The 25,064-nt window shown below is 36.2% G+C and overlaps 1 protein-coding gene across 6 annotated transcripts in view; it reads right to left on the bottom strand.

Annotated features, from left to right (window-relative positions):
• Positions 1-290: 290 nt before the first annotated feature.
• The window catches only part of SERCA (ATPase sarcoplasmic/endoplasmic reticulum Ca2+ transporting SERCA), a 54,842-nt gene continuing 30,068 nt past the window's right edge, over positions 291-25,064 (bottom strand). For 4 of the 6 annotated variants that reach the window (XM_085484752.1, XM_085484749.1, XM_085484750.1 and 1 more), the window contains 11 exons: positions 18,994-19,076; positions 17,115-17,501; positions 16,284-16,771; positions 15,190-16,195; positions 14,811-15,031; positions 14,574-14,709; positions 14,329-14,481; positions 14,071-14,204; positions 13,867-13,984; positions 13,612-13,729; positions 7,657-12,406 (listed from right to left, as the gene is read on the bottom strand). In XM_085484752.1, the coding sequence (XP_085340878.1) occupies positions 12,321-12,406; positions 13,612-13,729; positions 13,867-13,984; positions 14,071-14,204; positions 14,329-14,481; positions 14,574-14,709; positions 14,811-15,031; positions 15,190-16,195; positions 16,284-16,771; positions 17,115-17,501; positions 18,994-19,076 (2,930 nt within the window). In that variant the 3' untranslated portion in view covers positions 7,657-12,320. Of the gene's footprint in view, positions 4,555-4,988; positions 5,562-7,656; positions 12,407-13,611; positions 13,730-13,866; positions 13,985-14,070; positions 14,205-14,328; positions 14,482-14,573; positions 14,710-14,810; positions 15,032-15,189; positions 16,196-16,283; positions 16,772-17,114; positions 17,502-18,993; positions 19,077-25,064 lie in introns of those variants that run through there. The other 2 variants (XM_029306507.2, XM_029306508.2) reach the window with 2 other exon arrangements.

Consider the following 25,064-nt stretch of genomic DNA (forward strand, 5'->3'; position numbering starts at 1 on the left):
AATATACATATATATGATATATATTGATATTGTAAAATTCGCATATTAAAATTTGCGTTCAATGCCGAATTAAGTCGATTATCTCGAAAAGACACGTTCTCTCTTTTTTAAAAAAGTTAATCAACGTCAAAAGTAATTTTTTTTAAATTAATTTATACACTAAATTTTTAAAATAAAATTCTCAAATGTTTCTCTCTGAAATAAAAAGAAATACATAATTATTTTAATTTAAATAAGCATTTCTAAAGAGGGATCACGCAAAATAAAACGGATGCAAGACTCGATGAGGGTTTCGATTATTTCTAAACCTTTATTCGTACAGAGCTGTCGGCGTACATTAGAAATGTGCAAGGTTTGTCACCATTTTCGAAGAAAATAATGAAATTCGTTCTTAAGATTATGCTCCAACGTAGACGATTCGAGCGAGAACGATTGGAACGTTGGGCAAATTCGCTTCATTTTTTTTTTTATACAAGTTATATGAATATTACACTCCACGAAATAATAAATTTCACGTACATTAAAAATGATGGACTTTGATTACAGGATGGGTGATTGATTTACGCATCCCTACCGATACGTATCTGCGTAGATAGATTAGGATGACGATGCGAGCGACATGTATGTGTGCATGGATCAATTTTTTTGAGCTCTTTTTCTTTTATATATATATAATTATATACATTATATATATGTATATATAATTAATATATTAAATATATATTTATACATGTCATATATAATTATATATATTTTATATAATTAATATACTATATATAATTATATACATTTTATATATATATATAATTAATAATTATATATATTTAATATATCACGTATATAATGTACATAATGATGTACATACATATACACAAACATGTATATATTGTGTGTATATATACATACTGTTGCGACAGTTTCCACCGGGATTCGTCGCACGTATATGACTTTTACTACTTATCTTACTTTCGAGAGAGCCAAGAGCCAAAGTCGACGAGAAATCTCGCGAGTCCCCGGACGGTGATACCTTAAAGTTTGCGTCGCGGATCGTTGATCTTAATTATAAATTGCTAATCGTGGGAACGATATACGGCGACACGTGATAAGATGGACCGCGACGAGATGGAAGAATAGAAGAAGAGAGAAGTAGAAGAGGGCGCGGAGCGAAAACGAGATATAGAAAAATTCAGGAAGACGTACATATATATACCGCTAGAAGTGTCAACACACGATAATAACACACCGAGAGAGAGAGAGATAGAGAGAGAGAGAGAGAGAGAGAGAGAGAGAGAGAGGCGTGAAAATGGCTAACTCCGTTCGACGAGGCTCCGCGTTGACGTTCGCGTTCCCTTCTTCGCAGGGCTGAATCCCGGAATCCGATTCCACTTCGTGATATCGAGTGACGTTGTAGCACGTCCGTCCCGAGACAGGTTCCCAAGATCGATTTTTAGTATAGTAGACGAGAAAACGAGATTTCTCCCTCTCTGCAACGTCAACGATACTCGGTTGTCACCTCAGCTCGGTGTTGTTGTCTCTCTCTCTCTACGGTTAGATATTAATTATCCTACATTGCTACGAGAACTCTCGTCAGTCTTAGCCGAGAAAAAGCCGAGGAGAGTCGCAGATCGAGCGAGCAGAGATGGCTGTTTCTCTGTCACTCCCTCCCTTTTTCTCTCCCTAAGTAACAATCAGAACGTCGCGAGGTGGCTAATTCCGCCTCTAATGTCACCCACGAAGAATGGTCAACCGTGTAAACAAGTATAAGGAAGGAGAAAAAAAATCCCACACGAGCCTCGGCAGGTCGAATCCTTCTCGCTCGAAGAGCCCGGTTCTCAAAAAAAGGTCGCGCCGTATACAATATAGTACAAGTACGTCACCTGAACGCGGCGACGCGTTTTTAATGATAACAGTAATACTAACAATATAGTAGCGATGACGATAATAATAATAATAATAATTATTATAATAATTATAATAATAATAGTAATAGTAATAAGATATTATCAATAACAATAATTTATTATCGTCCGCAGCGACGACGCGTCCATCTGTATGCGCTTTCTCACGAACAAAAAAAATATATATATATATATAATGTATATATGTATAACTATATATATTTTTCTCTTTAATAGTATAGTTTCTCCTCCGTTATATCGCCGCGCGTGCGCGACGGATATATTTACAATAATTTATACTTAACTCGGGATTTTTTTTATACTGGACTCCCCGGTGACGTAAGTTTCGTGCGTATCCGGAGGCGAACCTTCCCGCACGAGCCGGCATCTTGCCGCGATCCTGCTTCCCTCTCGCGGATTTTTTTCGAAAAGTGAAAGTGCTCAGACTGAGGGTTCGTCATCAAGTTGCGGAACGGCTCGTGAGAGGGAAATAATTTTTTTTTTCTCAGCGATGCCGACACAGGACCCGTTTGCGATCCTAGGATAGCATCCTAAAATCCTGCGGCAGCAGAGCGAAACGCGATTCGGCCTCCAGTCGCGAAAGTGACGTCACTGCTCGAAACCAGGTCGTTCTGTTCGGAGTCACCACTCTCGATCCCCTCCGTCGATCCGTTCCGAGAAGCGACTGACCAGCCAGCTCTTCCCGGTCGACATTCGTTCTCCCTATATCTATCCCCAGCATCTGGCGTCACGTGACCGCGAATGCACGCAGCGATGCGGGGTCCGTGGAGATCCAGAACGGTGCGTGCGAGTAGGTTCCTTCGTTCTGATGAATATACAGGAGTGTCGAGATTCTCCCTTTCTTTCTCTCCCTCTCTCTCTCTCTCTCTCTCTTTATCTCGCTGGATAAACACGAGCGCGCGCGGACGGACTGTGGCATCATTGAGCGTTCCAGGTACGGGTGGTGGTCTTTTTCTCGTCGTCGAACCGAACGTTTCAAGCTACGAAGGATCATTCCGTCGTTTTCGTGGCTGACCGGGGAGAGAGACTGTGTATTTTTTCAGACAGCTAATCTGTAACGCGGATTTATCGGCGTCTCGAAGGCTAAAGAAGGAAGAAAAGGAGTCCTGATAAGGGATGGGTGGCCGCATTCGTGTTTTTCTTGGAGAGTATCTCCTTTGACTTTTTTTGTTAAAGATGTTAGTTTATACAGGAGGACTCGTATCAGACGACTTGTTACGTCAGAAGAATTTTACGAACGGAACGAAAACTGACTTTCCACTTTTGTGTTATCAGGGGGCAAAGATTGCTGTAATAGATTAAAAAAATGTAGATCGCCCTTTATTTGTTTGCATAATCGAGGACACACGACCGCCGAATTTAGGGGGAGAGATGTATCGTCCAGCGAGATTGTCAAAATAAAAAAAAAAAAAAAATGAAACACGGAGAGAAAAAATAGAAAAAACGCGTTAATAAAGCGACGCGAAAGCAAGCGCAAAATGGCGAGAAAAAAAACGCATCTAAAAGAAGAATAACAAGATTTGTGGGATTAAATCGATGCTATTCATCTCTACATTAATAAGGCTTCGAGCAAATCGGATTATTATTTCACTGAAGAGACACGACTTTAAGGATCTCGCTCCAAGATTTCGGATAAGTCGTCGTCGTCGTCTCGGGATTATCAAGCGATCGATCGACAGTTATTCGAACAGAGGAAGGGAGGATTGTGTTAAGGGTTGCATTATATGCATTAACACGTCTTCGCGGAGCGAAAGGTCAAAGGAGTACAAGGCAGCGCTCCTCTACTTTCTCACAATCAGCTATATCACATTCTCGTTCCTCGCTCGGATAGGAAACTAAGGCTGAGTTGCACCGACGACTTTGAGTCAGCTAATCTTTCACTCGCGTTTCATCCGACAAAGAAAAGGAATATATCGTAATTAACATAAACAGAGAATCCCTCTGTTAACTCCATCATTTTTTACCCAATTCTCTCAGATCTCTATCTTCAAAATTTCCCAGGGTACCTCGACCGAGATTAGCTTTAATCGACGTTGGCGCAACCGGCTCTAAGAAGGCACAGTCGTTGAGTTAAGAACGTTAATGCGGCTCTAGACACCGAAGAGACGAAGAGTTTTTTCCCCAAGCCGGTTCTCGTTCGCTTCGCGTTCGCCATCGCTGGACGACGAACTCGGGGCGAGCGATCTTGCGGAAAAGGGAGAAAGGAAAAGAAATTGAAATGAAAAAAAAAAAAAAGAGAAAAGAAGAAGAAGAAGAAAGCAGCGAGGCGGGCGCAGCTTTCGATCGATCGGGATGTCCCCGAATTGGCTGCGGAAGGTCGCGACAGATAGCTAAGTGTTGGTTATCGAGTACGTTGCTGCTGCTGCTTCTTTCTCTTGTTATTATAGCGATGCTGCTCTAATGCGATATACTTGCACAAACGCAAGCGCGCCAGTTGTGTCGTCCGTTTGTCTGTGCTTTTGTCTGGTTATTTTTTTCTTTCTTTTTTTTTTTTTTTCATTCGGGCTGAGCTTGTTCTTTTTTTTTTTTGCGCGCGCTCGGTGGCGGCTTACGATGGCGGCGGTGTGTGTGGGATTCATGCCTGTCGACGACCCACTCATTTAATGGGTCCACTTGTCGACGACCACCTCATTTACTGCAACATAACATATACGAGAACTATTAACGAGCGGCGGAGACCTATATGGGGGCGAGAAAAAAAAAAAAGAATGAAGAGCTAAAAGTGGAAAAGGTTCGCAACAGCGCGTGCAAGGCTGTTTTTTTTTTCGTTCTTTTTTTTTTTTTTTAACGCGCTTCTGCATCCTCCTCTCGACATCGGCGATCTGAAACGATCGGTCCTCGGATTAATCGGACTAAATGGACGAGATTTGCTCGAACGAATGTACGGATCCTTGCGAATGAAAAAAAAAAAAAAGAGCACGTCGCGAAATAGCTGCAGTTTTGCAACTCTCGACAAATTGCACGGTTATTCCTTTTGATGAAAGGAGAATATTTTATCCTCTCGTCGCGATGTACCTTCTCCGCTTTCCGATGACAGACAGAGAGTAGTGACGAATGAAAAATAAAGAGTACGAGTATCTGTTTTAATTCGAGTAAAATCAACATCCTTATTTGCTCATCATCACAATCATGGTATAATTAAGAGATCTACTGGCGCGTACAACGTAATAAACGAATCAAAGTGTCGATTAAAAGAGACAATAGACCGCGACGATTAGAGAATCGTCCTAAGCTAGTCGTACATTCGTTCATTTCCTTCTCCTCCCTCATAGGGTGGATCCTGGATATCCGATCGTCAGGCGGACGAACGTGCAAACGCGTTTGTATAGTGCTTTTTTTTTTTTTTTAAAACAGTGCATGTGTCACGGGGTGATGAAGGGGCATTGCAGTGCTTTGGTTTCGCATTCTCAAGAAAGGGGGCAGGCAGGCAGGTAAGGGAGGACATTTTTGTTCTGTCATAAAAGACGTCTCCGGTCCCTCTTCGAGAGCAGCTCGAGAGTGTAGTATGTGAGTGCTGAGTCGCCGAGATATTTCCTCGACTGCGGCCGATTATTAAGGTGTCTCTCTCTCTCTCTCTCTCTCTCTTAAGATTCGCCCTACGCCTCCTCGGTCTTTATTTCGGCGGCGTCACTGGCGGTGCCACTGCAATCATACGAGGGTAACATCGATTATTCCACCAACGCGCCAAGCCACTCTCGCTGGCTCAGCTAGCGAGCCACGCAATCTCTCGTCCAGCTACGGAGCGGGATGCAGCTGCTAGTCGATGCAAGCCTTGGCGACGTCGATGCGTTTAAGGGTTAGTACAGCGGTGTTGAGTGTGCGTGAAGGGAACTTCTAGGATTTTTTTTCGTGTCTGTGCGATTTTTGTGCAACTTGGGTTTTATATTATATGCATTGCGAGGAGAAATATGTAGTACCTTATATAGAATAAATATATTATTATAATGAAATTCTTATTGCTAGATTTATATGTGATGTGCGTGCAAAGAAAGTAGTGTCTTATATAAAAATATAAAAAATATATATATATATATATATTATTATAATAAATAGTAAAAAGAAGAAAAATCTCTGTGTATTCAAAGAGAGAATTTTGAGGCATTGATAAAAAATTTTGTAAGAGTTTCTCTGATTAATATTTATCGCAATAAAAAATATTAATATCTACTACAATAAGATATAAAATATGTTGATTAATTTGACCAAAATATATAGTAAAATTTCAATAATTTTAAAATAAAATTAAAAACTATGTTAAAATATATTAATATTTACAATAAAATATAAAATATGTTCGATTTTACTATATACATATTAATATTTTTTATTGTGGTAAATATTAATCAGACAAACTACAAAATTCTTCCAAGAGAAAATTCTCTCCTATGTATTATACACATCTACTTTAAATTGTGGAAACACATTATGGAACAAAGAAAGAAAGTATCACAGAATCTGAAAATCTCCTTCGAAAAAATAAATTATATATTATATATAAAATAAATAAAAAATATATAAAATAAATTATATATTATATACAGAACGAGGAAACACGCGATTTCAGATGGTGCACATATATGACTACCCTGCAAGTAATTCGTTTTCGAGATACAATTCGAAAATGTGACGTGTCTTGCGTTAGAGCGTTTACGGCTAGAAAAATTTAGTCCCTTAAAATTAAAAAATAAGCATCTTAAAATTTCGTTACCTGTATCATCCACGTGTCCGTAGACAGTTTCCGTAATCCTTCCTTGTGACTGTACAGTTTGGCACACACCAGCAGGCAGGGGGTTAGCAAAAAGGGGTGTCGAGGTTGGCGCGTTGCATCGAGGATGACGTTTTTCGACCTCCTCGATTTTTAGGACTTGGGTCATTCCGGGTCGACAGTTATCACATCGGTCTTTTTTATTTATGTCCAGTGAACGCATGCAAAAAACTCCAAACACAACTTTCCGTGGGGTGGAAAGAGGGCGGAGAACAGGGGGAGAGATGGGGATACAGTAGTCGCGAATAGAATAGAAAGATTCGAGGACACTCGTTGTGTCGAGAAAAGAGAACATGGTATTTCGGCATCACCGTTCAAGGTGTTTTATCCTCCGAAATCTTGCCTCCGCGATGTGTGGCGAGCTGTTCGCAAGATGGTCCCCACCGAGAAGTCCTTGCAAACCTTTCGAGGTTTATTATATCCAGAGAAAATTCCAGAGATTACATATATATATATATTATAAAAGCAAGGGCTGCCTTAATCATTAGACGAGCGGACCTAATATTTCGAAATTATGAAATCGGATATTAATTTCGAAGCAAACTCTCTATAAAATATATAATTTTGTATATTGTATACATAAGTTGAAAAAATAGAATTTCCTATGAAAAAATAAAAATTAAATTTTGATGAAAAAATTCTCGTTTTATATTGATAAAATCAGTAGCTTCGTATATAAATTTGGCCCACGCTTGAATGTCTTAAGCCAGCTGTGGTTACAATGAGCATTCGGAGTCTCGTGAGAGGAATAACAGATAACGAGAGAAGAAAAGGCAAGAGAAGAAGTTAAAAAGTGGGGTTTTTAGGGGACACAGACTGAACCAAACACTTATTACGTTCAGTGGTGTATCAAGTGTTCGGTTTCGTGATAGTAAAATATACATATATTAAATTACGGCAGCTGTCGAATTTCTAAGCGAAAGTCACCGGCGGAAATCGATAGGCCAATCATTGAGAATCGAGAGACGTATGTTAGTAACACATGATTCTTTTTATTATAACAAGTAATGCACTCTCAAAATCGTTCCATATATCGTTCATATAATATATACTCTCACTTGTTATAATATCGTTCCGTACGACCTCGAATTGAATACACGACAAAAAGACGAATCAAAAAACGATAAATAAAGAAATTGCCAACACAACAAATGGCGATAATTACATGATATAATTACACGACGTAATTATATATTATATTTATATAGACTGGATCTTGCGAACCCGCACAAGTCGGATTCGTGCTTGCATCATATTTTCTCTCTTTTTTTTTATTTAATTATTATTTCTTTTTTTATCTTTGTCTCGCCTCTACGCGAATCTGATTTACACCCGGAATTATAATTGCCAAGTATCCGTCGCCGCAAAACGCATCTACGACGAAGTATATGTAAGTGTGTGTGTGTGTATGTACGATGTGTGTGTGTCTGTGTGTGATTTTAAATCACTCAATATGTCATAGTATTCCATAAGTTAATAATATTAATAGTTACTTTATTATCGTTAGAGAAATATAGGTACTTCCTGCAGGAAACGTCACAATCGTAGTCTCATCTTCGTTGGACGCTGCGTTTAATTGTCGACGTCGCGCAAAAATCGATGAGAAATGTTCAACAAGATCAGCCAGGTATTCAACTTTTCTCGGATCAATAGTATATTGTGTATCAAGTGCGGAAAGTGGCTTTGTGCGCGAGGTGGCCGATCGCACGCCGCACTCTTGCGGCGGCACGGTGCGGGAATAGCCGTGTTCAATACATTGCCCACGGCTTCAGCCGTGGACAATGAATTTGAACGCGGCTCAGCCGTAGGCAATGGCTTTGAATGCGGCTTATTCACTCACCGCGTCGCCGCTAGATGGCGGCGTGGGAAATCGGCCGCTTTCCGCACAGAAAACACGCACACAAAGTGCCACTTTGCCTGCACATGCAATACAAAAAATATAATTTATTCTCTTTTGAATTGCAATTAATAAATTAAAACACACGTCAAATCTTTGCGCAGAAAGCTACTATAAATCGATTTTTTCTCTTCAAACTCAGCATCGAAAATCGATCGAGATATACGCATATATATGCAGATGCTAATTTTCGTGAAACAAAGGCATCGATAATTGTATGACGTCACGCAGCGTTCTCTCGTCGAGATGGCACTACTCCGTCATTTTCGATCAACGTAAAATACAATGCACACTCAAGTACTTACAGATACATCGTGGACGAAGCGGAGACTCGGGCGCGAAGGAGTAACGAGCGGCGAATCCCGAAGGAGAGCCGTCGTTCCCGAGAAAAAATGCTCTCATCTCTCTGTACAAAATTTCGCCATTTTTTTGTCAAGGTTTTTCCAGACCTTAAACGAATTTATGCGAAGCTTCCTCGAGATTCGTCGCTCGCGTTATCTCGCATCCAGACTCCCCGATTAATTTCGTCGAATTTATTGAGCGTCACGGAACTGCATTAGACTCTCCGTACCGGAAGTGATCCCCTCGCTCTGCGAGTAACTGTGCTCCAGTAACTGTGATAATTAACGCGCTAATCGTTATCCCTTCGAATAAGAGCGTTCGGAACTTCGTGCCTCGACGGAAACGATAACGGCAAGGGATCGGAAGAGATATTTCCAGATTTTTTTCTCTTCAACAAAATTGAGATTAGTCGACTTTAGTGCACTGAACAAATTCTTGAATTAATAAATATTGCTGTCAATACTGCTAATAAATCATTTATTTGATAATAATAAATTATTTATTTGGCAGTATATTGAATTAAATATTTATTCGAATTCAATAAATTTTTCAATGTATATTTATATACCGAATCTCGAAGAGTATCTTTTACAAAAATAATTAATTATCATTCTTCAGAGTGACTTTTCTCGTCGTCTGCGCAGAGATTCGCGAATAAAAATTCATCGAGAGTTAAAAATTCGAGGCACAGGTGACCATCGAGCGAGGAGACACCGATCGGACAGTTTAAACTCTTTCACGCTAAAAAATTAATTCCGTTTAACTCGGAAAAAAAAAAAAAAAAAAAAAAAAATTACTCGAGACACGACACAAGTTTGTTAGTGCGGCGTAGCGGCGCTAACTGGTTCGGTCTGATTAAGTTTTAATTATGCCCATACCAAAGTATCACGCCTTAAACCATTGCCTAAATTAATTAATTTATATTACACTATCCTTGATTCCTGAAGAGCGCGCCTGTCTAAAAAAACGGCGCAATTATAAATTATTATGCGTCTCGCGCGGGCGCTCGCGGAAAAAAAAACGCAGCGGAAAAACCGTTTCCCTCCCCGCTCCTCCGCGAGGAACACATCGTCAGTCTTGTTGCGTTTGCACGTGTTCCGAGGAGCGGATGAGCGCGCTGGAGGATCGCTGGACCGTCTTCGTACAGCGATCCTCGCTCTCTCTTTCTGTCTCTACGAAGATCCGGATAAACGCTGGATCGTCGGTGGAAGCCATTCGAAATCATTTCTGTCTCGCGGTGCAACATCGCTCTTGCGTCAATTATCGAGGAGATTAAGCTTCGGAATTGTGAAGGATGAGAGTGTTCTTGCGCGACGTGTCGCAAATAAATGTACGAGAGGGAAAAAAGAGATTTTAATTTTTTTTTTCACTCGAGAATTCATTATTAGATATATACGCTTCCACCGGCGGATCACGTTCTCTCTCGGAGGATGAACTGACTTCTTCCTTTTTTTTTTTTTTATTTTTTTATTATGCGGTCAGATGCATCAGAAGGCCCACGTACTCGTGATACGACACCGATTTATTTATTTTCTCGTTTCGTGTGTGGCGCGTGCAGCTAAGGCAGTGACCGAACTCGTGTTCACTCAATCGAAAAATATATCCACGATTAATAATTATGAGACTCTGTCATTCCTAATGCAAAAGTTCTGCGGACCGGCGAGATGTCTGAAAAATACAAGCTCGACGATCCTTCATAAAATTTTGTATATACATAGAGATGGGAGCATCGCTAGAAAACAAATATTTTCCTTTTTTTATGAAAAATAGCTTCAATGGATAATATTATTCCGAAAGCAGATTTCCTCAGCACTGATAAATATTTATTGATTTCTTTTATATTGATCTCATTTTTAAGAAAAAACCAGATTAATAGAAAAGAAATGCTAAAGATGCTTCGGGATATTATATTATCTATTATGAAACTATTCCTATCAAATTAAAATGTTTCAAATTAACATGATTCAAACATATTTTGATATTTTTTAATAATTTATAAAATATATTTTCCTTTTCCTCTAAAAATAGCTTTAATGGATAATATATTATTCCGGAAACAGACTTCTTTCAACACTAATAAATATTGATTTCGTTTATATTAATCCCATTTTTTAAAAAAATCAGATTAATAGAAAAAAATCAATATTTATTAATGTTAAATTAAAGAGGCTTTAGAATATTATACTATAAAATTAAATTATTTACTTCAAATTAACACAATTTATAAACCTACTATAATTAATTTTAAATAATTTATAAAATAAATATATTAATAGAAAACAATGATTCTTTTGAGAAGTAATTTTCAATCCTAAAGCAATCTTTTAGTCAAAAATTATTAAATTTAGACACTTCCCCTCTATGTATTCGTAAAACTTCATTAAAATCAGAATTTTGTGATTAGGAATGTCCTTGTAAGTTTAATATGCGCGTGCTTAAAAACTGAATGCGAAAAAGCTTTTCGGGCAGAGACGAAAAACAATGATACATGCGTCTAGCTAACTATTTTATCATCAATAATGAATTTATTCTTAAAAAAATTTGATGTCGTTTTATTAATCCTACGAGCAAAGAAAAAACAACTTGATCACTATTAATAAAATTGGATAGTCGTCGAGTATGTCCGTGTTCGGAACACTGCTCTGATAATTATGTATACGAACAAATGTATTATAAAATCTATGGACTGCTTCGTCTGCGCGTTTTGAAGAAAAATAAAATAAAATAATAATAATGAGGTCAATTATATTAGATATTCCTTCGCTTGACGGTTGTCTTATCTTACACTTACGAATCTCTGCAGTCCATATCCGAAAATTATCGATACACGAATGTACGTTGTACTGCATAAATCTTTTAAATACTAAATCATATATATATATATATATACATATATATGTATATATATATATATATATATATATATATATATATGTGTGTGTATATATAGATTATACACACAGAAAACAGATGCTATCGCAAACCAGGATAAGAAATTATTCCAAAAGAAATCCTACTGTGCCAATTACGATCGATTTTAGATATAAATATATATTTACAAAATTTCACTTCACAATTTGTTCACGATCAGATTATACAGTATGACATATAAATAAAAAATGTCGATAGAAATTAATTCATGAAGACATTGGAAACAGAAAATGATTTTTTTCTGTTTTACTTATATTAATTAATTAAGATATTTACTGAGCGCATATTTTTTAACTAACGCGCGCAATTGAATCGTTCATTAATCGCATGGCACAACAGGATATATAATTACTAAAAAGATTGCGATAAGAAAGGATTTTACAAAAACGTGCTGTTAATTATACCGTGCATGGATTATTTTCTACGGGAAGGAAGACACAATATATAGGACACAAAATGAGATCCGTTAGTGCAAAGTTGTTGCATTCCCTTTCAGCAAACGTTCAGACAGCTTCGGTTTTGACTTCGGAGTTGAAACAGGAACACCAGACACTAAGAGAATCCATCAATAAAGGTGATTTATAACAAGCAACATTGAAAGCAACGGGAAAGAAATATAAGTGGAAACTTTATGAAAAACAATAAGTGTACGTGGAATCGCGTGAATCGAATATATTGCGTGCGTGGTGCATTAAACTCAATCTGAAAATAACAACCAGGGGAAAAGCGAAATCAAATATAAATATAGCCATTACTATAAGACTTGTTTATTTCTCATCTGCGTTTCTGCCGAATGTTTTATTGTCTTCGTTGTGTAAACGCGTCTATTTACTTTAAATAGGAATGCCTCTGCTCATATCACGAATCTGTGCTACAAACCGAAGTTATTATTTCCGGTATGATATCATAACAGGCTGTATTTTGTACTTTCCACATCAATCGAGATCAATTTATACATCCCGCGAATATGCACAGATATAAAAATTTGTGTCGTAATATTATTAAGTATCGGCATGAAACGCAGATGGAGAAATGCGTGCAATAAATCAACGTGGGTTTAAATTATGGATTGATGTGCTGTAGAACTGATACCCCAATTTATCAAATTCAATCAAATTGCAACCCATATCGAAAAGTGCATATTAAAAAAAAAAAAAACAGAATAGGCGCAAAAAAAAAACAACAGTGCACAAAGTAAAAGGATCGGGACGTTATCAAACACATCTACATCGGAAAGAACATCTACGAACAATTTCGTATTGGTTGCAGAGAAAATTCAATGTTCAAAAGGCACTCGTAAAAAATAATTGAACGATCACACATCTTTGATTTACGCTGAGGGAGAGGTCTTTCTTTATAGATCACTCGATGCCACTCGAAAACCCGTGATCGTTGAGCAACGCCGGGGTACGGTGTGTGATGCGGGCATGGTGGGCCTTGGAGGCGTATCTCATATACATATGGTATCGTACTAACACCATGCACAACAGTCAAACTTGTTAAAATCTCACTTGAACGCACTCTGTTAATAACTTATCTCGCGCCTTCCCGCGTCACGGTGGGAAGAGCTTCAGTTAAATGCAATTGCGAGTCCAAGGATTTATAATCGCGGATGCTTTTCCATAGGAAAAGAACATCATATGCTAGATTAATTATTATTACTTCGCGGACGTTCTATATGGGACAGATATGCAACAGTCCAAAGAACACAGCCCACATTAGAACGATCCAATGTACGGTGTAAATTGGATTCTCACCGTCTGTGATCTTTCTGGCAATGAACTTCAAGGTTTCGTCGAGAAGTACCACTGGAATGGAGAACTTCATAACGGTAAGCCATTCTTCACTCGTTAGCGGGGTAACTTGGAATACGGCCTAAAACAATAGAGTTCACAATTTTTCCAATTCTTCAAATTTATGTGCAACTATCAACGCACTTCGAGCTGCTGGAAGATTAAGATTCCTCGACCATCTGCTTGCTATAATTTTGATATGTACAAAACAGTACTTACCGAAAGAACCTCGACGTACAGGATGACGAAATGGAGTGTGAAGGAAAGAGCCATGGAGGCGATGAGCCACAAATTGGACCAAGGCGGCATACTGATGAGCGACTGATTCTCAGACAAGCTATAATAAAGAAATGCAGATTGTATTATATATAACTCTAAAAAAAAAAAAATCTCACACAAATTACATAACGAGTTTTTTCTTACCTGTTCATGGCGTTTAACATTTCAATAGTGACCAACACAGAGAGAGCCATAGTCATGGGATGAGGATCAGAGAAGATCTTGCAGTTGATGCCTTTGAATTCATCTCCGCCACCAAGGCACGCCAAGTGATGAGTCTATATTTTATATAAGCGACGCATTAGACAAATTAGATTTACAAGAAACAATTCCACAATATAATTGTCAATACAAATAATGATAATTATAATTAGCGGTGAATAAATTTTTGTCGAAACTTACCACTTGATAATAGGACAATTGAGGACCGTTCGGACTGTACATGAACCACCAAGCAGCTGAGCCGACAGTGGCAGCACCTACGTATCCACCAATAGCCAAATAGCGGAAAAACAGCCATCCGGAAATCAATGATTCACCGGCCTTGCGAGGGGGCTGCAAGAAACGCACAATCATAAGATACAAGTAACAATATTGAACAATATATTCAAGTTCAACAATATAACGACGTATATTTTTGACTTTACTTTGCTCATAATGTCTAAGTCAGGTGGATTAAAGCCGAGAGCGGTAGCTGGAAGACCATCAGTAACCAGGTTGACCCACAAAAGTTGGACCGGGATAAGAGCTTCGGGAAGACCAAGGGCAGCGGTCAAGAATATACTGCAAAATAACGTGTAAATAAATTATCGATTAAATTCGAATTTTAATTTTAATTTGTAATTTTCTTCACTGCATACTCGTATATCTTGTATTGTTAATACCTGACCACCTCGCCGATATTGGAAGAAATGAGATAACGAATAAATTGTTTCATGTTATTGTAGATAGCACGACCCTCTTCTACGGCGGCTACAATAGAGGAGAAATTGTCATCTGCCAACACCATCTCCGAAGCAGATTTCGCGACCGCAGTGCCAGAACCCATGGCGATACCAATCTCGGCTTTCTTCAAAGCGGGAGCGTCATTTACACCATCACCAGTCTGCGAAACAACGCAAAATTATTTTGCAATCTTTTATAAGGACATTAATTTGAATAAAAATATTGGCTAAAGCTAAAAATGCACGTTTATATTATTAATTTAAGAACAATAACAATTTATCTTTAAATAACTAGAAGTAGTAAGACTTGAAGACTCACCATGGCAGAGATCTCGTTCATGCTTTGTAAGAACTCAACAATCTTGGACTTGTGAGACGGTTCTACGCGAGAGAAGAGACGAGCTCGGGCGCAAGCGGCCTTCTGCTCCGCCATGGGCAAATCATCAAATTCACGTCCGGAGTACGATTTACCAGTGGTGTCCTCATCCTCGCCAAAGACTCCGATACGTCGGCAAATAGCTTCAGCGGTGGCCTTGTTGTCGCCGGTGATGACGATTACGCGGATGCCGGCGGCGCGGCACCTAGCAATCGAGTCGAGTACTTCCTTGCGAGGCGGATCAAGCATGCCTACTACGCCGACGAACGTGAGATCCTTCTCGTACGTGTAGAACTTGGTGGAATCGCCGAGATCCATGTCGTCGGGCTTCATCGGATGATCGGCAGTGGCGAGTGCGAGACAACGCAGCGTGTCCCTACCGGTTCCGTATTGTCGGGTCAGATCCAGGATGCGATTCTTCAGAGTCGAGGTGAGCGGGACCTTCTGGCCACCGACGCGGCAGTGCGTGCACCTGTCCAAGACACCCTCCGGCGCACCCTTGACGAACAGTTTCGGACCGGTTCCCAGTTTCGTTGGCTTCAGAGGCACGCAATACGACGACATAGACTTGCGATCACGCGAGAATTCCAATGTAAATTCCTTCTTCCATTTTGTCTCCATATCTTGCCTGACGACAATGGCGGTGGTTCGGCGATCCAGGCCAGTCTTCGGCACGCCGAACGGATTGATTTTCTCGGCGAGAACGATCAACGCGGTTTCCGTGGCCTCGCCAACCTTCTCGAATGCCTGTTTGAATTCGTTGAAGTCAATAGCAGAGTCGTTGCACATGATACAGATAGTACCGATCTCGTGCAAGGTCTCGTAATCCTGTCCCCTAATCTTTTGTCCTCTCAAGAAGATTTCGCCGATGGGTTCGTAAGTCGAGCCAGTGATCTCGAATTCGTGGAAGCTGCTGTCGTTACCGTCGATCTTGTCAAAGATAAACATTCTGTAAATATATAAAAAATTATGCATTAGTCAGTTCATATTGTGTATTTAAGGAATGGGAAAAATATATTCTTGTCTAATCATCTTACCGGCTAACGGACATCTGGTTAGTCGTCAGAGTGCCAGTTTTATCGGAGCAGATGACGGACGTGCAACCCAAAGTTTCTACGGACGGCAAGGATCGTACAATGGCGTTCTTCTTCGCCATACGCCTAGTACCCAGAGCCAAGCAAGTCGTGATTACAGCGGGCAAACCCTCGGGAATAGCGGCTACGGCGAGAGCGACGGCGATCTTGAAGTAGTAGATGGCGCCCTTGATCCAGGATCCACCGTGAGCCGGATCGTTAAAGTGACCGATATTGATGGCCCATACGGCGACGCAGATCACGGAGATGACCTTCGACAACTGCTCGCCGAACTCGTCCAATTTCTGCTGCAACGGCGTCTTGATCTCCTCGGTCTCCGACATCTCCGTACGAATCTTACCGATGGCCGTGTTCAAACCGGTTCCAATGACGATTCCGCGGGCCTTGCCAGCGGCAACGTTGGTACCGGAGAACAGGATGTTCTTCTTGTCCTAGAGAAGCATAATGAAAACAATTCATAAAGACTCTTTGGAGCTCGTCAATAATACAGATTAGCTGTATAATCGAATATTCACCATATAAATAATATTTTGGACATTTTATTTATTTAATAATTGTAAACAAAGAAGAGCTATTAAACATAATACAGTTGACAGTTGATATTAATAAAATTTATTTAAACCAAATAATAAATACATAAGAAATAAACATTTTGCGAACGTTGCGGCTGACATTTCAAGCTTTCTTCAGCGCAATAAAAATATTTTAATTATAAATTGAATTTTATTTATTATTTTTTTTTCTAAAAATTCACACAGCTGTAGCTTCACCAACCTGGTTGACAGCGCGTGGGTCGGGCACGGGATCGGTGTGCTTGATGACGGACACCGACTCGCCGGTCAGGATAGACTGATCAATCCTCAGGGTGGTCGAGAAGATCTTGCTGAGACGGATATCCGCCGGGATCTTGTCGCCGACCGACACCTCGACGATGTCGCCGGGCACGATTTCCTTGGCCCGGATCTTCTGGACGCCGGATTTGTCCCCTCGTACGACCTTACCCATCTCAGGCTCGTACTCCTTGAGCGCCTCTATCGCAGACTCGGCGTTCCGTTCCTGCCAGACACCGACTACGGCATTAGCGATGAGAATGAGCAGGATAACGAAGGGTTCGACGAAGGCCGTGAACGCATCCTCGTGCTCTTCAAATAAGGCTAATACCTGAGCAGAAGAAGAACAGATTAATAGTATTTATTTGCATTATTCAGTAGTCTCTCAAAATTTAAAACTCATAGAAAGATGTGAACCACTCGATCTTAGTTATTTTATAGTAATATTAGTTATAATATACAGGGTATCTCCCATAGGAAATTGCTGAAATCAGCTGTCATTTTTTAATGCATGCAATTATTGAGAAAACAGAAATTGTTTAATGGATATAAATACAATTTTTGTATACCAGTTTATTTTATTGATAAAAAGTAATGTAAAGAGTGCTTATGATCACATAAAATCACATAAACTAATGATAAATATATTTAACAGTGGCAAATTTAATAGCAGCTATTAAAAAAATCGTCAATAACATTAAAAATGACAGAGAAAAAGTTTTTACGAGTTTTCGTAAAAGAACAGAATTTTGTACAAATTCAAACGGTGCGCACTTCGAAAATATTTATCATTAGTTTACATGTGTAATTATTAACACTTTTTTCAATAAAATAAACTGGTATACAAACATTTTATTTATATCATTGAAAACTGTAGACTTTGCTCTTTTCAACACTGTTTTCGTTGCGATGTCGATTAGATATCGCAACAAAAAAATTAAACAGTTCTTAGTAATAACTATGAATAGAATTGCTATGAATGATGTTCAAAAAAGCGAAGAAAGGAATGTTGTGAGCCGCGCGAGCGAAAACACCAAAAAAAGATAAATAGAGTGCTTTGAAAAGGAAATGCGAGAATTTCGTTCGGTCAATTATTCAATTATTTTTAACTGAAACTCGAACAAACGCAATTTTTTTTTCTCAATAGCCACATGCATTAAAAAATGACAGCTGATTAGTTTCAGCAATTTCCTAGGGACACCCTGTATATCAATAATATTAATATATCTGTTTCATAATATCAGATTTAAATAATGTAAAAACTGTAGAGTTCATTTTTCACAAAGAAATAACAAATATAAAGCAGTACAGGAAAGAAATCAAATCAAATTAGTTATCGTGATAAACTTGCACGTACTTCACTTTTGCAAATTAGATTCCATAGTAAATGTTACGCATTTCTCTTATGCGCTGAAAGAAAATCAGATCACCACGGCTACTTGAAATCAATATGCTATTTTTTCACATCTCGTGGAAGATATATTTAGCCTCATTTACCCTTGAACCCCCATAAACATATAATTACAATGTTTTTAGCGTAGCGTCATATACCGGAAAATTTGACAAAGAAAAAGAACATCTCTAAATCATTTGATCCGTCACAGCTTTTGTGAAAGATTAGGCCATCTATCTCTCTTTTAACCTTCGTATCCATAATTTATAATAATAATGACGATCATAATTCAATCTTTTTTGTACTAATTTTTTTATTTTTTTATTTCTTTGTGAAAGGTGAACTCCACATTTTTTGTATTATTTAAATCTCATATTATATAAGAGATATATTTCTTTTAATCGTATAATATTGTATCTTATATACTTACAAAAGAAATAATAGCGGCTAATAGAAGAATCTTAACTAGAAGATCATCGAACTGTTCCAGAACGAGTTGCCAGATGGATTTTCCTATAAGCAAAAAATAAATGAAATATTAATAATCTCGTTTAAGGCACAGAAATGAAAAAAAAAAATTTTTAATTCTTCAAGAAATTATTTCTCATAGTTCATAATAATACTGGCTAAATTTATTTTCATAAACAAGTATTAGTATATATGTATATTGTATTTAATCAAATACCTCCTCTTGCAAAAAATATTATGATATAAATGATCTGCGACAAATTGACATTAAATCTACATAAAAATTGTACATTAATTATCGAATTGCAGCTAATTTTTCAAATAATAATAATCTAGATATTTAGTTTGATGTTATTAATTTAATAATACAAGTATATAGTTTAATATATTTAATAGACTTTGAGATAGTTTCTTTTGATAATACAAGAGCGTGAACAATGATGTATTGTTACGAATCATATTGATTTCAGTATTGTGTACTACAATTAACTACACAATCCACTTGTTTTGTACAGCTGACAATTAACATTGACATTTCTGCGACTAATTTAATTTGAAAATTTAACTAGCTTTCAAATTAAATTAGTTCAGAAGCAGCACACTTTTGCAAAATATATATATATATATCTCCTTGACATTTCCTACATGTAAAAAAAAAAACTTTTTGTTTCCAATAATAATCATAAGTTCACGGCAAATGTTGCACGAGAAAAATTGTCTCTTTTCATTCTGCTTCTTCATTCATATTTTATCAAATTCAATAAAAAATACTCTATTACGTAACTATTTAAACATAAAAATGTCCTTTTATACTGCTTGCTACATATTCTCAAATAAGAAATTATTTTATCTATAATTATTTATCTCGGTAATATTATAAAATCATCCGCCATTAGATACTTCAGAGTAATTGCTAAATTAAAGAAGCTTATTTGCAACGCGAGCTATTGCACACGTCATATCTACAGATATTATTTAAATCTAAAGCAACATGTGCTTTGTGACGTGGATCCACGTTAAGTTAATTTGATATTACGAGGAAAGGTCCTCGTAAAAGCAGACGCAATCTCATTTTGACGCATTCAACGTCAGCGTTGAAGGAAAATAGAGTGTGTGTGTGTGTGTGAAAGAATGATAGTAGTCAGGGGCAAGTCCTTGACGACTTTTGCCAGCACACGATTGACGTCATGTCATCGTTTTACGATTGACGATTTCATTAATTGTAATTTACAGTAACGACGAAGAGAGAGAGAGAGAGAGAGAGAGAGAGGAGCGAAAATAATGATTGGGATAATTGCGAGAAAGTGGAGCTTTCTCTTCTTCTTTTCATTTCTTTGAATTTTTCTCATTATGCGTGTGTGTATGTGTGTAAGCTGGAGACAGTGTTTTTTTTTATATTATTAATTTCTATATTGAAAAATAAAAAATAGTAATTATTAAAAAATGTTGATATAATAAAATAAATTTTCTTGTAGCGGCAGGATCTAATATTTTTTTCTATACTATGTGATAATTTAAGTAATTTTAGTATAATTAAAATAAAATTAAATAAGTATGTGTATAATAATATGTGTATATATATGTAGATAGAAATCGTGAATCACAGTGATTCATTCACAAGTCAGAAAGGAGACACCAATAAAAAAGTGATTAATAAAGACAGTCAACAAATCTGTTTAGATCTGCTAGTTGAACTAAATCATTAAGTAATAAAAAGAAACAGTTATATGATATTAAAATTTTTCATTCAAACAATTAAATTAATGTATGCCCAGACCAGATTAATCGAAGCTTTATTGAATTGTGCATACGTATATTAAGACAATATTTTAAATTGAGACACATATACACGTATACTTTCACATATATAACATAATCACATTGACTGAAAGAGTTATTCTAACATATAACATTTAATATTTTTAGTTACAAAGAATCGAGAGAAAAAATTAATAAGATTAAGATAATTAAACACGAGATAATATATTGTTTAAAAATACATTAGTCCAAAACTAATAATGATTTAAATCATAATTAAGTATTACTAATTATGATTTTATCATCTCCCACTTATAAAATAAAATATAAATATTTTTAAAATTTTAACAGATAAATTTTGTCACCAATAAAACAGAACATATGTAAAATTAAAAATAGATTTTTTTTCAATTGTTTTCATAATTTAAGTTCATTAACACAACAGCAATATGTTAAATTAACACATTCATGTGTTAAATATTTAACAGAAAAATTTTAATGAGAGCCGTTTAACAGGAAAACACAAATTTTCTTGTGTACATTTTTTTTAATACTTTTCTTGACACATACATATCAAGATCATCTCTCCCGCGTCTTAATGAACGTTTTGACCAGTACAAATATTTATTTTATCATCCCTCACTTATAAAATAAGAAATAAATATTTTTATAAATTTTGACAGATAAATTTTGTCACCAATAAAACAGAACATATTTATTGTACAAAATTAAAAATAGATTTTTTTCAATTGTTTTAATAATTTAAGTTCATTAACACAACAGCAATATGTTAAATTAACACATTTATGTGTTAAATATTTAACACAAAAATTTTAATAAGAGCCGTTTTTGACAGGAAAACAAATTTTTCTGTGTACCTACATTTTTTTTATGATTCTCATACATATCAAGATCGTATCTCTTAATGAACGTTTCGACCGGTACAAATCTGCGTAACGCGCACATTTCGTTACATAAATTACATTGTGTAATGTCTCGGTACATACTCCACCGCGTCTCGGAAATTAATATCGTGATACGACGTGCCACACACATCGGTACACATTTCTCTACGTCGTCCTCTCTGTCTCTCTCGTCCCTCATTCTCTCACCTACATACATATATGACAACATGTTTCATTACCGGATTCAACGTGTGACAATAGATGTTGTCATTCGGTCGATAGAGCGTTATAGACACAGACATGCACAAGGATGATGGTTGTAACCGATCGCGCGATTAATTATGACGAGAATCTCATTAATACGACCTTGATCACTTTCCGAAGATTTCGTCAGATTACGTTGAAAACGCAAATAAAAAAAAATAATATCTCTGATCACGCGTTCTTCTAATCCTGATAACATATATGTCACGAGCGTATATATTTTCTCTTCTTATTGTCGATTACAAGTAAATTTTTGTCGAGACTCGAACTTGCGAAGGAGCATGGTTTGTCGAAAATACTCTTCTGCAATTTGTCGTATGCTAATTTTCTTGGTGAATCGAGTCTCCCGAATAATGCTAATTAGGCCGGGATTGTGAGATCTCTCTGATTCAAACAAGCGCAATTTCAATTACGAAGTCTATATAGCTTCAATTCATGCTCGTGAATAAGATAAAAAAATTACGTCGCGTTCTACTTTCGTGAAAAATCACATTAGCCCTTTGATAAAAAATTTCCGCATTTTTCGGAAACTTTTAGTAATTATATATACATATAAAATTATTATCGTTTTTATCTTCTCGATTTTCTAAACTTAAATTTAATTTAGAATTCTTTGTCTCAATTAATTATTACATATTGTTTTTGTTTTTCGCAAAACACTAATTAGAAAAAATTTTTCTCACAAATCTTTCACGGAGAAAATAAATAACAACGGTATTATTATAATATATATATTGCAAAAATGCACATAAAAAATTTATTATAATAAAATAGTAAAGTTATCTCATTTTACATTTCAAAATAAAATTTGTTTGTTGATTTGCTTGTATTTCGGTTTATATTTACTCATATGTATACCTATTATATTTTCCGGGATATATGTTTATCTAAAATATTTACAATTTATTTATAGACTTGTTTACATTCTGTTAAATATTGTATATATCTTATTATTTGCTTTACTAATTATATATAATTTTTTACAAACTTGGTTTATATATAATGCAAGTTTGTAATTATCTATTAATATGTTAATTAATAAAGGACTAACTAAAAATTAAATTAGAGTTTTATTAAGACCTAACAGCTGACATGTCGTTAAATTGATTATTAAACTTAACAAATGTGTATTATATGTTTTATCGTATTTCAATGTTATATACACATTTCCTCTTTTTATTCATACAAGAACATAGAAAGAATTTGCTCTTAGAATTTACTAATTTCTAATTTAGTAAAATTGCTAATATATCTTCTACAATAAAATATGTTCGATTAATTTTATTATGTACATATTAATATTTTTTTATTGTGATAAATATTTAATCAGAGAGACTCTTATAAAATTTTTCCGATACCATTTTGTTCCACGATTACCATGATTTTCAGGATAAATTCTAAAAGAAAATTCTCTCCGTGTAATCGCGTGAAAATTAGATTAGCTTTATTAAGGTTCATCTATTTAAAGATGTAATATTTCGGTGATCGGTGAGTCAGTCTCTGCGACATTAAATATTTTTGGCTTCATCAAAGATAAATTGATAAGATAGATTATACGGTATCAAATAATATCGTGCTAATTCCGGCTCGAATTTTTACCTCTTTCGCTACTGCAAAAATAAAGTTTCCGAAAATGCGGAAATATTTTATCAAAGGAGGTTAACATGATTTTTCGCGAAACACGAACGCGATGTAATTTTCTTATCTTATTCACAAACATGAATAGAACCCATATAAACTTGGTAATTGAAATTGCGCTAAGTTTGAATCAAGAGATCTCACAATCCCGGCCTAATTAGCATTATTCGGAAGACTCGAGTCGCCAAAAAAATCAAATAAGAGAACATAAAAAAATTAAAATTAAAATTTGATGAGAACATAAAAATTTATATCGCGAATCGTTCAATTTTTGTTACTCTATATACAAGGTGTTTCAGAACTGGCGGAAAAGTTTTTAATGTCAGATTCCGGGTATCATTTGGAGACGATTTTTCCTTATTGTTAGTAAAAATGTTGAGGGAAGCCATCATTTTTAGCATGTTCCCAATTTTTGCTATTCTGTATCTTTATAACTAAGTAAGTCTTATATTAAAATTTTATTAAAGTAAAAATTAACTGAAGAATGTAGTTCTGTGAATATTTTATTTCTACAAGGCTTGGTTTAAAAAAAAAAACCTTTATATTTTCTACTGCTTATACAGGTGTCCAGCAGACTCGATGAAAAAATTCCCTGAATTTTTCAGATTTTCCAAGATCAGAAATTAATTTTTCCCTGACTTTTTAGTATTAATTTTTCTAATATATTATAATATATATAATTTGCAGATATCTATATGATAAATCAATTAAATGTTAAATCATGAAAACAAACAAAAATTTAAATCAATTATACAATCTGTATTATGTACTATATTCGAAACAAACATGTCACTATAAACTATTTAAATAATCACCTATTTTATTTATATTATATCAAATTTTTTAGTTTTGTCTCTATCAAACACATTGAAATAAAATAACACGACGATGAAAATATAAATTAACAAACACGCTGTAGATGAATCGATTTTAACAACACAGAAAATTAGCGTGTTGGGAGTAAAGAAAAAGTTTATATTTATTTAATAAAAGATTTCAAATTATTGAGACAAATATAAAATGTGAAAAAATCCAGATAAATAATAAAATCTCCTGACTTTTCCCTGACAATTCCAGACCTATAAAATTCTCTGACAATATCCAGTTTTCCAGATTTCTCTGACTGCTGACACCCTGTTATTGGTGTCTCGACATTTTCGCTGAGGAAAAATCGTCTCCAAATGATATCAGGAGTCTGCCATTGGAAACTTTTCCGCCAGTCCTGAAACACCTTGTACACGATAGCTCGTCGCGAATAATAATAACGCCGAGCGAATAGCGAGAGCCGCAACTACGGCGGGTCGATCCATCGCCGAAGGTCGACGGAAAGATAGCCTGAGCCTCCGCGCGGGTCGAGTGCAATGCCGATGCAATCACGGCCGAGTCGAAGGCGACACTATGCAGCGGTGTCTTTCGATACGGATAAATGGGGCAAGTGCAGTGAGTAATAATAGGGCACAAGTAAAGT

The sequence above is a fragment of the Nylanderia fulva genome, unplaced genomic scaffold (genome assembly GCF_048542155.1).
Source record: "Nylanderia fulva isolate GAGA-0341 unplaced genomic scaffold, ASM4854215v1 Scaffold31, whole genome shotgun sequence".
Classification (NCBI taxonomy): Eukaryota; Metazoa; Arthropoda; class Insecta; order Hymenoptera; family Formicidae; genus Nylanderia; species Nylanderia fulva.